A 12,404-nucleotide genomic window follows, 5' to 3' on the forward strand; every position below is an offset into this window, starting at 1 on the left:
AAGAGGGACCATTGAGTCAAGAAAGGGTACTACAAAAAGGACTTTCAACGATTACTGTGTTGAATGATTAACTCAGTTCCCGCAACCTTGGTCCTTACTGACAGCGAGATTCATTACCAAAGTTCATGTCTTGGCGATACCAAATCATAAGTGATTAGATAATTTCTGCTCGTTCTTCGGGCTTCAGTAATACTTCCGTTGCACGATATTAAAATTGTAAAGGCCGTAGTAGCAAAAAAGGCTTTACGTTACAAATGTGGAAACAACCCAAGTTTTGGATGGGGAGCCAACTTATATGGAGAAAAATCCAAAACCAATTTTTTTAAACCTTATTGCGACTTCAGGAGGACAATTGAATTTTCGTTACTTTTCTTCGTTCTCTAACCGAGCACTAACATCTTCATGCCAGAGCTGGAAAAAGCGCATTAGTTGAAGAGCGGTTTTACTGACATATTCTTACTACATATGATGCACGATCCTCGCAGTAGATAGCGCTATTTAAGCAATAGCGAAAATCAGACCTGAAAAAAAAATCAGGCCTGTACGGGATTCGAACCACTGACCTCTGGGATACTAGTGCAGCGCTCTACCAATTGAGCTAACAAGCCAACTGGGAGCAGGCCGTTAAGTTGATTCGTAATAAACCCGTGAAAGTGATAAATAAGACACAATGAAATAATATATGAACTTCATATATTTCATTATATATATTATGAAAATATATGAACTTCATATATTTCATTGTATCTCATATTCTTACTAATCACCATGGCCCAGGACAAGGGTAAACACTCGAACTCTTTGATCTTTGATCTTTGATAGACACGTGTCAGGCGCCAATCATGGCGGCCACGACAATTTTTCGCTCTCGGAATTGGCGTTTGTGCGTGTAGCAGCCATCTATAGTCACCTTCATTCTCACGAACGAGTCGGTGTGGATGAGGTATCTTCATGTGTTAAGTTCTGGTAGCGCTGGGTCTCGCTTTTACTGTCTAACTTTGGTCAAGTCCCTGCTAAACGAAGTCTCTTGTCGAACTATTGTTTCTACTCCTCACGTTTTCCCTCAATTAAATGGTCCAAACATGGAATGACTGCCCTCTGTGTACCACGGCATGATCCTCCCATTGACTTGACGATTTTCGCGGATATTTCCCTCAACCCTTGCCCTGTTATTGTGGATCTTACAAGATCATTCGCCATCTCAGCATCCAACTCTGAAGACCTGGGAAATTTTTATAACCGGCATTCCCCTATCATCCAATATTCGAGAGATGAGCTGTTATCGCTACGCCGGAGCTATGTTTTGAAGTTCGATCGATCATTCTTTGGTAGCCTCCGAGCTTGTGGGATATTTAAGTATAGGGGCAGGCGATCTGGCAAGAGAGTGAAGCTATCCAAAATATTCCAGTTACTGTTCCGCGCCGCTTCGATAAATCTTTATTTCGTTGCAGGAATCTACATAATCTTATCCCGGTCAAGAAAGCCAGCAAACTAGCTCCTGTTACTAGCTATCGATTCCCCGCCTCTTTACCATCGGTCCTTATTTGTAACGCAAGATCGCTTCAGCCGAAAGCGGATGAACTCGAGTGCATTGCTGAAAATAACAACGCTGATGTTATTTGTGTCACAGAGACTTGGCTGTCAGAGCAAATTCCTGATATTGTTGTAAATATTTGGTGCGGGATTATATCCTGTTTCGAAATAACCGGCCGTCCCATGCTGGCGGTGTAGCCACTTATGCCAAATATAATATCCCATGTAAGCGGTTGATCGATTCAAATAAGACTTTACCGGCTCCCTCGCCGTATCTCTATAATTTTACTCGGAGTTATTTATCATCCTCCGAACGCCATGGTTGCAGACAATGAGAAATTATATAACCATCTTCAAAGTGTCGTAGATGCGTACCTTCGGGACCACCCGGAATGTATGGTCATAATCTCAGGAGACTTCAATCCAAACTCAACCAATGTTTCGGAAACCTATATTAAGCGCACGTGTGGGCTTTCACAAATAGTATCAGTTCTCACGCGAGACACAGGCATCCTGGACTAGTGCCTAACTAACCAGCACAAGCTATTACCAGTTCCCCGACAGCGTCCGAAACTTGGATCCAGCGACCATTTACTCGTATATTCACTCGTGCGTCTTTAAGACCACCCTGGCTAAAAGAACACTAACTCGCCGCGATACTCGTGATAGTCGTTTGAGGGAGTTTGGCCAATGGCTTAAGACATTTTCCTGGGACAGCCTTTTCTCTTAAAGATCGTGTGCTGATAAATTCAAGTTGAGTTCTTTCATCAAACTCTTATGAACGCTGTTGACTGTTTCCTCCCGCTTAAAACATTTAAGTTCCATCAAACAGATAAACCTTGCATAAGCAACACGATCAAGATTGCGATCAAGAAACGGCAGAAATATTTTGCCCAGCATGGGAAAGACTCCTTTCCGTTTAAGCTTTGGCGTAATAATGTTCAGCGGCTTATTCGCACTGGCACAGTAAGAAGGTCTTATACAAAAACAAAGTTAAAAGTCTCAAGAGCACGCATGTTGAGAAGTGGTGGAAATCGATCAAGAACTTGTCAGGTGTTTCATGCAGTGGGGGCTTGTGGTATAGTCAACTTATAGATACAGAGAGCGTAGATGCAGTTAATGATCTTGCAGAAAATATTAAAAACTTCTTTGTGTCTCTCACGTGGGTATTCTCCCCCTTAACATCGGCTCATTTCGCGCGCATACATGTTAATGAGATACCAAGTCATCTGTTTGTGACCGAACGGGAGGCCTTTGTCGCGCTCCGCAGAATCAAGACCCAGAAAGCGCCGGGACCTGGCGGGATTCCCAACTCTATTCTTAAGACCTTCGCTTTTGAATTAGCCTAAAACGTCACCACCTATGAAAATAGAAGAGGACATCCGTCCCATCAGCCTGACTTGTCAAGTGGCCAAGCCTCTAGAAGGGTTCACGCTCACCAGGATCCTCCCTTACACACTAGCGGATCTTGACGTCAAGCAGTTCGCGGTTGCTGGGAAAAGTACGGAACAAGCCCTCGTTTACCTACTCCATTTGATTCTCGAAGCCCTCGCTAAAGGGAACTGTGCTGTATGATTGTTTTTCGCGGACTTTCGTAAGGGTTTTGATTTAATAGAACTTAAAATCCTTATAGAGAAACTATCTAAGTTCAATCTAGACGCCAGTTTGCTACGTTGGCTTGCGTGCTTCTTATAAGGTAGATCTTAGGTCACGCACATAGGTACGGTCAGTTCTAGTTCCCAAGCTTTGTGCGGCGGTATACCACAGGGTACCCGTTTAGGGCCTATTTTGTCGCTTGCATGGTTAATGACCTGATGTCTTCCTGGGGCTTGCGTATCAAGTTTGTTGATGACTTAGCTATCATGGAAATTCTGTCAAGAAATTCTTCAATTCTCCTTCTGTGCTTAACATCCTTGTGAATGACATCCAAAATTTTGCTAACACCAATAACATGCGCCTTAATCCCACTAAATATAAGTGCTTGACCGTTAGCCTCCTTCAGTATAATAGTTACAAGGCGCCCCCAGTCGTATCGGGGGGCGCTGTTATAGAAGAGGTCTCGTCGTTAAAGCTGTTAGGCGTCAGCTTGTCCAATGACCCTTCCTGGGGGACGCATGTTGACTATCCGCTGAAGAAGGCTAACAGGCGGTTGTTTGCTTTAAGGCAGCTCAGGGGAAGTTCTGTACCAGTGGAAGATATCGTCTACATCTTTTGATGCCTAATACGTTCCATACTTGAGTACGTCTCTGCTGCATTTGCCAACTTACCACTCTACTTATCTAAGACCCCAGAGTCAGTGCAGAGGCGTGCTCTCGTCATTATTTGGCCAGGTCATTCGTACTCAGATATCTTAATGCTAGCTGGTATCGAAACCCTTGATGCACACCGTAGTGCTGCCTGTGAATCCTTTATAAGTCGTATTCATAATGATGACAACCCACTATATATTGCAATGTATGTCGACGTTCGCAAATCTTCAGACCGTTATAATTTAAGAACAAATCGTACTCAGTATCACTCCAAAAAGTCCACCGATCGTTTTAAGAACTTTGTGGCAGTCAAGTACCTGCCAACTTAATTATACTCGTTTTTCTATAATAAATATTATTATCATTTTAGTATTATTATTATTATTATTATTATGTAGATGCTGTTTTTACTTCTATGTAGCTTAATGCAATTTGTACAGTTTTTCCCCTTTTTCTCCTATAATTCTTGTTAATATAATTTATAAACCTGTAATTCAGCATTCTTTGCAAAAGGTTTGAATAAAACATTGTTATTATTATTATTATTATTATTATTATTATTATTTAGTAATACATGTAAAAACGAGCGATATAATATCCGGACGTTTTGGCGACTTCATGACGCCATTATCAAGGGTACAAATGAAAATAAAATTAACAAATGCGAGTTGAAGAGTTACAACTAATTTGCATAGGGGAGGTAGCTACAAAAATACTTTGGCACGGATAGAATCCGTTGCACGTTCAAACTCGGTGTTAATTGTTTGATGTAAAGCATCTCGTTGACAAGACAATCGAATTTGCCCGCGTGGATAGCCATAAGAGCACGTCATCTTCAGTACGCAAGCACTACGACAACGACCACGCAGGTGCTGTCCCTGAGGACCTTCTTAGCTTTTTCAAAGTTCTCAAGAAGTGCATGAACAAATTCGATTGTCTTGTCAACGAGATGCTTTACATCAAACAATTAACACCGAGTTTGAACGTGCAAACGGATTCTATCCGGGCTAAAGTATTTGTGTAGCTACCTCCCCTATGCAAATTAGTTGTAACTCTTCAACGCGCATTTGTTAATTCTATTTTCATTTGTACCCTTGATAGTGGCGTCACGAAGTCGCCGAAACGTCGGGATATTATATCGCTCGTTTTTACCTGTCTATTATTATTATTATTATTATTATTATTATTATTATTATTATTATCTTCGTGCTACATCGCCCGGTATTTTCAAGAGCCTGCGAAATTCCATCGTATTGAAAACAACAAAGCGAATACGGTAATAGTAATCAATGCCAAAGGCTAAAGGGTAAGAGTTGTATTCAAAACATAAAACCAGAAATTTAAAGGATCTTGAGTTTTTATCTGAAGGTGTATTTTCTATTGGAAAAAATCCATTATCTTATTATCCAATTTACTTTAAATTAGGTACCAGTTTAGTAAAAGCTAAACACAACATAGATAACTCTTCCTCCTCATCACCGCACTGAAAAATCACAAATTCTGTGAAAAGAAATCCGTGAATCTGTGAAATAGGATTTGCTCTATTTTTTTTAATTATCGGAGTTGGAAAACGTTGCAAAATTTTCTCAATGTAAAGTTAAAAGCTGGTGGAATAACTGGATACTTCCTTTAAATTAAAGGTAATTTTATAGGGATGAAGTAAGAGGTCAATATTGGACCGTGAACTTAAAATTTGTCACAAGCAATATTTTCCACATTTTCAATTATCCTTAGAGGCTACCAGGTTTGAATTTTCATTGTTGCTGTATTATTGTTATCTCTATATTTGGTAAGAGAATATCGACTATGAATTTCATGGAAGCCCAAGGCTGGATAATTTTTCTAGCACCAGTTTTCATTTCCTTTCTTTTTCATCATGGAAAAAAAGGCTCTCGATAAAAATTAAGTGGGCTTTATGCTACTTAGCATACGTTATGTTACCACAAATCTTTCTGCTTTACACCATGTGAAGCTTCGCATGGAATTCATTTGGGAAGGAAAGCTCAGCTCAGAATTAACCACTCAGTCAAGGAAGAGTACTGAAGAAAGGACTGTCAATAATTACTTCTGTGTCAGGAAAATAAGCCAGTTCCGCAAACTTTTTCCTAACAGCCGACAATAGTCCTTCTCAGGACCACACTAACCCAGACGATCACACTACACTTTCACATGTTACCCCCGGGTTCAAGCCATTTACTGCATAATGCAGTTTCTTGGTGATTTCCAGGCATAATGGGTGAAAAAATTTCTGCTCGTCCTTCAGGGTTTATTAATACGCCCATTACGAGAAAAAAAAGGTAAAAGCCGTGGTAAAAAAAGCTAGCTTTTATTTTACAAGAATTGACAAAACCTAAGTTTCGGAGAGGGAGCCAACCCAAATGAAGACGGAAATCAAATTTGATAAACCCCATCGCGACTTCAGGGGGACAATAATCATAACTTCTCCCAGAGAATCATGATCTTCCTGTCAGATAACTTTGTTACAGACAAGTAGCGTGCATCTTTCCTGTTTAGTCACAGTAGAGACGTTATTTTAGCAACAATGGTCTCTGAGTTTTCCCTTTATTTTACTAAGGTATTGAGGTAATAGATTGAGCTACTTTTGCTTAATAGAACACTAACATGTTCGAGCCAGAGCTGCAAAAGGCTTTTGTTAAAGATCTGTTTTAATGATTTTTTCTAATTTTTTATCATGGCCTAGCACCAGGGCTAACCACTCAACTCTTTTCTCCTCGTGTCACAATGACCTGTATTCACACCTGTAAATTGATGGTGGCACTCTGGCGCCTTTTAGATCGCAAAATGAGCAAGTATCGCTAAATGCGAGAATTTAACCTTATATTTTAATGTCAAATAGAATTACGATGACAATTTTCTACTGTACCAGCTCAAATGAAAAGTCCGAAAAAATACATGAAGGAATCACGTAAAATGTGGTCATCAATTTTTATTTCAGCTGTGAGCCAACACTGAGAAGATACTTTGGTACTTATACCTGAGTCTTCGCGATGTTCCTAAAGAAACGATGGAAAATGTAGTTAGAGTCATACAGCCCAACTTTTATCCTGCAACCCTTATCATTAATTCTTGTTAAGTGTGTTTACTTTGTGTCCTCACACGTCACAATTTGCATTTTCAATGAAGGTACTCTCAGGAGGATAGGGTCTAAAAGTACTTACGAGTGACCACGAGTGACCACGAGTGACGACGAGTGACCACGAGTGACGACGAGTGACCACGAGTGACCACGAGTGACCACGAGTGACCACGAGTGACCACGAGTGACCACGAGTGACCACGAGTGACCACGAGTGACCACGAGTGACCACGAGTGACCACGAGTGACCACGAGTGACCACGAGTGACCACGAGTGACCACGAGTGAGATTAAATAAAAATATTTCAGTTTTGTTACTATGACGTCATTACGCAGTCAAATTCACATCATTTTATCAAATACCTATTAGAAAGGAGACTAATATTTTCCGCGGCATACGTCCGATAATTGAAAAAAATTCCAGAAAATATATTTACAAAACCATAACTACTGCAAAACGTATACTTTATTGTATCACCGTGTTATTTAACTTTTTGAAAACACGCTAAACGTTTGATTTGAATATTTCCTTTGAGACACAACGCAACCAATGTTCCGCCACTGTCATCTACTCTTCCTCTACTCGACCGTAACAAAAATACAACTTCAGAGTGCGTGAAGTCTTTACGCTTCTTGTTTAAAAAGTCAGCCATGACCGAACTTGACAAGAAACGCGCAAACCCCTTCTAAAGCGCGCGAAAACACCCAAAATGTCCCCCATGGTGTCTAGTTGCCTACTTCCCACGGTTTTTGTTGTATACTATTTTTGGAATCATACAGAGGTTAGGTGTAATAAAAATTTGTCATGATAAACATATATTCATATGAATTGTTCACGACCCAAGCGATATATAAGCTAAGGAAATAGCCGGACTCTTACTTTGACGCTAGGAGTAGTGATTTTACGACGCAAAACCCAATGAAGTACTTGTCCAGACATCTCGTCGACAGTACATTTGAAAGTTGAATGGAATTTTCCAAAGTGAAGGGTTGATCACTGACATCATTGGGTTGTTAAAATAGAGCCAATAAAATGGTCATGTGATATTTATGACTATTATTAAAATCGTATTTGTTTTCAGCCTATCGTAACTGTGCAATCTGTAATGTATAGTCCACACTGCAAGTTTTTAAAAATGTTTTCAAATCGTCTGCTAAGCATTTATATAGTGAATAACTTCAGTTTTCGTAAGTCATTATTTCATGAAATTAAGTGAAAATTATTCCGTAATGACGTCACACTAAGAAAACTGAGATAATTTGATTTAATCTTACTCGTGGTCGCTCGTGGTCACTCGTGGTCACTCGTAAGTACTTTTAGACCCTATCCCCTCAGGAGCGTTTAAAGGTCAAACTTGACATTTCTGTTCAGAACAGCTTCTTTCTATCCTTCCAATCGTGGCGTGAGATCATTGGATGCCCACATTAGGAAGCATGCATTCTACTGATGCACTTGAGAGAGGAAATGAACGACAAAACGGTTACGGAAGTGTAACTTCTTTTTTTTATTGTTAAATACAAGATTTTCTTTTGGTTAAGTTTCATATCAGTTCTTTGTGATTAAAGAGGCGCACTTTTTTCGCAGCTCGCAATGTGCTCCTATCCTCAAGGTGAATGTATGTTTAGATTCATTATTTTGGTGATATATTGTTCACAGCATTTCGCCGCTTTGCGTTTCCTGGGAAGAGATTCACAGCTGTTTTTGATGATGGTGCTTTCAGGAGCCTCTCAAGGTCAACTACGCTCATTTCTGTCTGGTGTAGCTTTTGCTTTTGCTTCTGATTGTTGCTCATCACGGCGAAGGACTCAGTTTTTTCTGCCTTTGTCTTCAGATCCATCCATACACAACAGCCCGCTGTCCAAATTGAGCGAGGAGTTACAAGGGTTACAGCGTTTTTGACAAATATATTCCTTCGGTAGGCAACTGGTACTTTATTCAAGAGATCTTGAATAGATTTCCCGTTTTTGGTGATAAGGCCATTTTCAGATCTGCCTGTCAAGAGATACAATGTTCCTCCTTTTGGGCCACAAGTGTTCTTGGCGTAATTGGTTACTCGTGTCTCAAACACCTGCCATGGTCCTGAATTTGATGCTGTAAATTGAGGCACAGAATTGGTTAGGGTGAATGTGGCCTTCATATATGTTTTGTCAAAAGAGTTTATTTGTAGCGGATTTAGATGTCTTCTGCTTAGTGGCTGCTCTTTAATTGCTTCCTTGTAGGCGTTATTTAGATCAGGAACACCTACCGACACGAAGAATAAAAAGTTGATTTTTTAGAACTTGTATGACAATGACAATGCGGGCAGCAAAAATGAAAGATGGAACCTTACAGTTCACTCAGTTAACGTACCTACAAATTAAAAATAACGTGTGCAAAAAGCGCTACTCTCCCGCTCATAGCCGTACAAGTGAACTCTTCCTTTTCACGTACCCAAGCGATAGTAAACAACAAAAAAACAAAGGAAAAAACAACAAACAAACCAACAAATAGAAAGAAAAACAGTTTTTCATCTCCGCTAGATGTGGAAATTTCAACAATGCCTTAGCGGACTCATCTAGTTGTTACGTAATTCATATACATGTACATATTGGGCAAGGACCTCTTCAGACATAATTCTCCTTGGTTTGCTTCATTTTTCTGCTTTATATACTCCAATTTTTTCTTGGCCCTTTTTTAAATTTCCTATCAAAAAGTATTTTTCGGAAACATCCAAACAAATATAGTTTTTTGAAGTCACGAGGGTTTCATGGACCTCTAGGACACATGATTCGTTTTGGAAACGAAAATAATCTAAAGTAAAGGGTGCTTGTGGAAAAAAATGATAGACTCTATATCGTAAAGCAAATTAAGAACCCTTACCTAACTTGTACTCTTCCCTGAAGTAGGTGGACACAAACTCTCAGTAACTTTGAGAAACAGAGCGACGTTTCATTTTTCTACTTTTACTATTTTCGTGCTTCTTTGCAAGTCTACTTTCTGCGTGCTGTGCAAATCAGAAAATATTCAAAGCTTACTTTGATTGTTTGTGTGGGGTAACTGTTTCCTTTCATACCTTGCGGATTCCTCCAACTTTTTGTGTTTACATTTTTCCTCGAGAACGTGCCAATTTTTTTCGCCTGATCGGGAGTAACCTTGTAGGCCGAATAAAAGGGAGTGTTTATTTGTGGATCAAAGAAGGAGACAAAATAAGGGGGAGTTAGTGGATCCTCGCCGGGTAACTTCTGCTCAATTTTTGTTCCCCTAGGAGTATCAGGAAGGCCTGTCGGAGCCTTATTTCCGACGAAAAATGATGGTGTTTCCACCATTCTTTTCCAATGGAAGGAAATCCCCGATGTTTTCCTCTCAGCTGGCGGTTTTTCTGAAAGTAATCGTGTACAAGTATGGTTAGAACACGACGTATCATCATGGAACCTAGCTAATCTTAGTTTCCTGATTTTGGTTTGATCCTACAGTTGTCAACCCTGAACAACGACACCGAAAAATCAAATTATTCGCGAAATTAACATGTAACCGACGACCCTCGATACAGCAACATAACTCACCATCGTATGGTTGACAAACCCTTATCGAGTCTGAGTTTTAGTTATATAGTAATTTCATAGTAATAACAAGTTATGGGTGTGATCAGTTGCCAAGAGCCAGATTTTAAAAGATTCCACCGGTAGCCACCTACTCTTTTTGACAGATGTTGCGGTCCAACAACTTCTCCTTCCTTTGAATGATGTGAGGGGGACTAACCAAATAAATATTATGACTGTTACTCCTGGTTTCCAACTACTTACTGGCTGTAAAACTAATTTAGTAACAGTAAAGATGGAAAGTTTTAAAACCATCCAAAGAATTTTGCTTTCACAAATACTCAGATATGTATGAAGGTCTTGTTTTATAATTACCACTTACCAACGTAGATACGTATTGAGACTACAGTCGTATCTATAATAGAGGCGACAAAAATAAAACACCAAATAAATGTCGTCTTCATTGCAGAATCTGTATGAACAAGTAGAAGTGGAGAAACTTTTACTGAAGTGTCTGTAAGAGCTTGTCTAACATTAAAACTCTAAAATTTGCATTTCGTATCAAAACTCACCAGGTTAAACGTTTTCAGGGGAAAATGTCGGATCAAACATAACACTAGAAAGTCGCGTAAGATTTGCTTTTTGCTAACCATTGCCGAAAAATTGAGAAATATTCATTTTGACTAATGTGATGGCTTTAAATTTGCGTCGGTTATTTAAGACCACTCGTCAGTTTGTTTTACGGTCACTTACCAATGACTTTAGAACACGTTAGTAACGCAAAGCAGACGTCGTTTTACGTGCTAAGTTTCAGTACTATAAATGCTTGTTATTACCGAAGGTCAGTAATTCCATTGGCTAATTCGTGGAATTCTTACTTTAACACTGAAATTCGGAAGAGGTCAAAAGGGACTAAAGGCTGGAAAGATCTTCGAGAACTAAGAAACTCAGTAGAGAAAATCAATCGAAGTGTATAACAACATTAACAACAACAAGAACAACAACTTCTACTACAACAAGAAGTTTATTAGGTCTTCCAAAACAACTATTTACAATGAACATTGCCTGCAAATAGCGAGCTAATCTAGGCGGGCGGTGTTCATATATAAATTTCATGTATAAATTTTGGCAATTGCTGAGGGTCAATGACTCCATCGGTTAAGTAGGAATCATTACTAATTTACAACGTTCAAATTCTAAAATGTCACTAGAGAAAGTCAATCGAAATGCACTAATGTTGGTCATTACCGAGGATCGTTAATTTCATTGGCTAATTTGGGAGTTTTATACTTTGAAATAAGGTTGCGTAGTCTTGAAACGTCATCGTGTGTCTCGTTTTATTAGGTTTACTATTAGTACTGCGGTTAACTCTTTGAAAGAAAGAGATTGTAACCTAAGAGAACTTATCCCCATGGTACAAACGGTACGAATTAATAATAAAAGCTCTTCGTTAAAAATTGGTACTTGGGATGCCTACATTCATTTTCATATTCCAACAATGAGCTAAGATCTCCGCGATCATTATGAACACAAACCGTAGACCGTTGAAATTGGAAATCAATCACGACCTCGAGTACCTTGTCTTCCTAGCCTGTCAACTCGACTGAATGGTAACCGTTGTTGCCATTTTTGGCAGAATTTTCATTGCTAAATACAATCCAGTGAGGGTTGATCAGAGACCAGTTTGAAGATTTCTTATGACATTACCTATTTGAACCGATTTAAAAGAAGCTGGAGTTTTTCGACATATTTTCTTTGAGAAAAGGTAGAAAATAATAAACTACTACTAGAAGAGTTAAAAACGAATTATCTAGCCTAAAGAGCAGTTCAATGTTGTTTTCGCAATAATGAGAACAAGTCATATTAAATTCTGGTCGCTTACCAATAAAGGATGTGTCGAGGATACAGCCACAATGATGAACTAAACTTATATTTAGTAGCTCTTGACTATGATTCAAAAGCTGATGATGCGTTTTAAGACCATGGTCCATGATAACTTTGAAATT

General features: G+C 39.2%; 1 protein-coding gene across 1 annotated transcript; it reads right to left on the reverse strand.

Moving 5' to 3' along the window:
- Window positions 1–8,371: 8,371 nt before the first annotated feature.
- Window positions 8,372–12,404, reverse strand: LOC148732919 (uncharacterized). Its single transcript, XM_088755739.1, has 4 exons — window positions 12,281–12,404; window positions 10,781–10,870; window positions 9,933–10,238; window positions 8,372–9,121 (listed from the first exon to the last, which is right to left on the reverse strand). The coding sequence occupies exons 1-4, from the start codon at window positions 12,387–12,389 to the stop codon at window positions 8,511–8,513; spliced, it is 1,116 nt and encodes a 371-aa protein (XP_088611865.1). The 5' UTR covers window positions 12,390–12,404; the 3' UTR covers window positions 8,372–8,510.

Source organism: Stylophora pistillata, chromosome 4 (assembly GCF_964205215.1).
Source record: "Stylophora pistillata chromosome 4, jaStyPist1.2, whole genome shotgun sequence".
Lineage (NCBI taxonomy): Eukaryota > Metazoa > Cnidaria > Anthozoa > Scleractinia > Pocilloporidae > Stylophora > Stylophora pistillata.

Bases quoted from the DNA above. Each gene is read 5' to 3' on its own strand.
- LOC148732919 (XM_088755739.1), bottom strand. From the start codon at position 12,389: ATGGACCATGGTCTTAAAACGCATCATCAGCTTTTGAATCATAGTCAA. The intron at 10,871-12,280 runs GTAAGCGACCAG...TTGTTCATACAG, and splicing joins CCTCGACACATCCTTTATTG to ATTCTGCAATGAAGACGACA. The intron at 10,239-10,780 runs GTAAGTGGTAAT...GATTACTTTCAG, and splicing joins CTCAATACGTATCTACGTTG to AAAAACCGCCAGCTGAGAGG.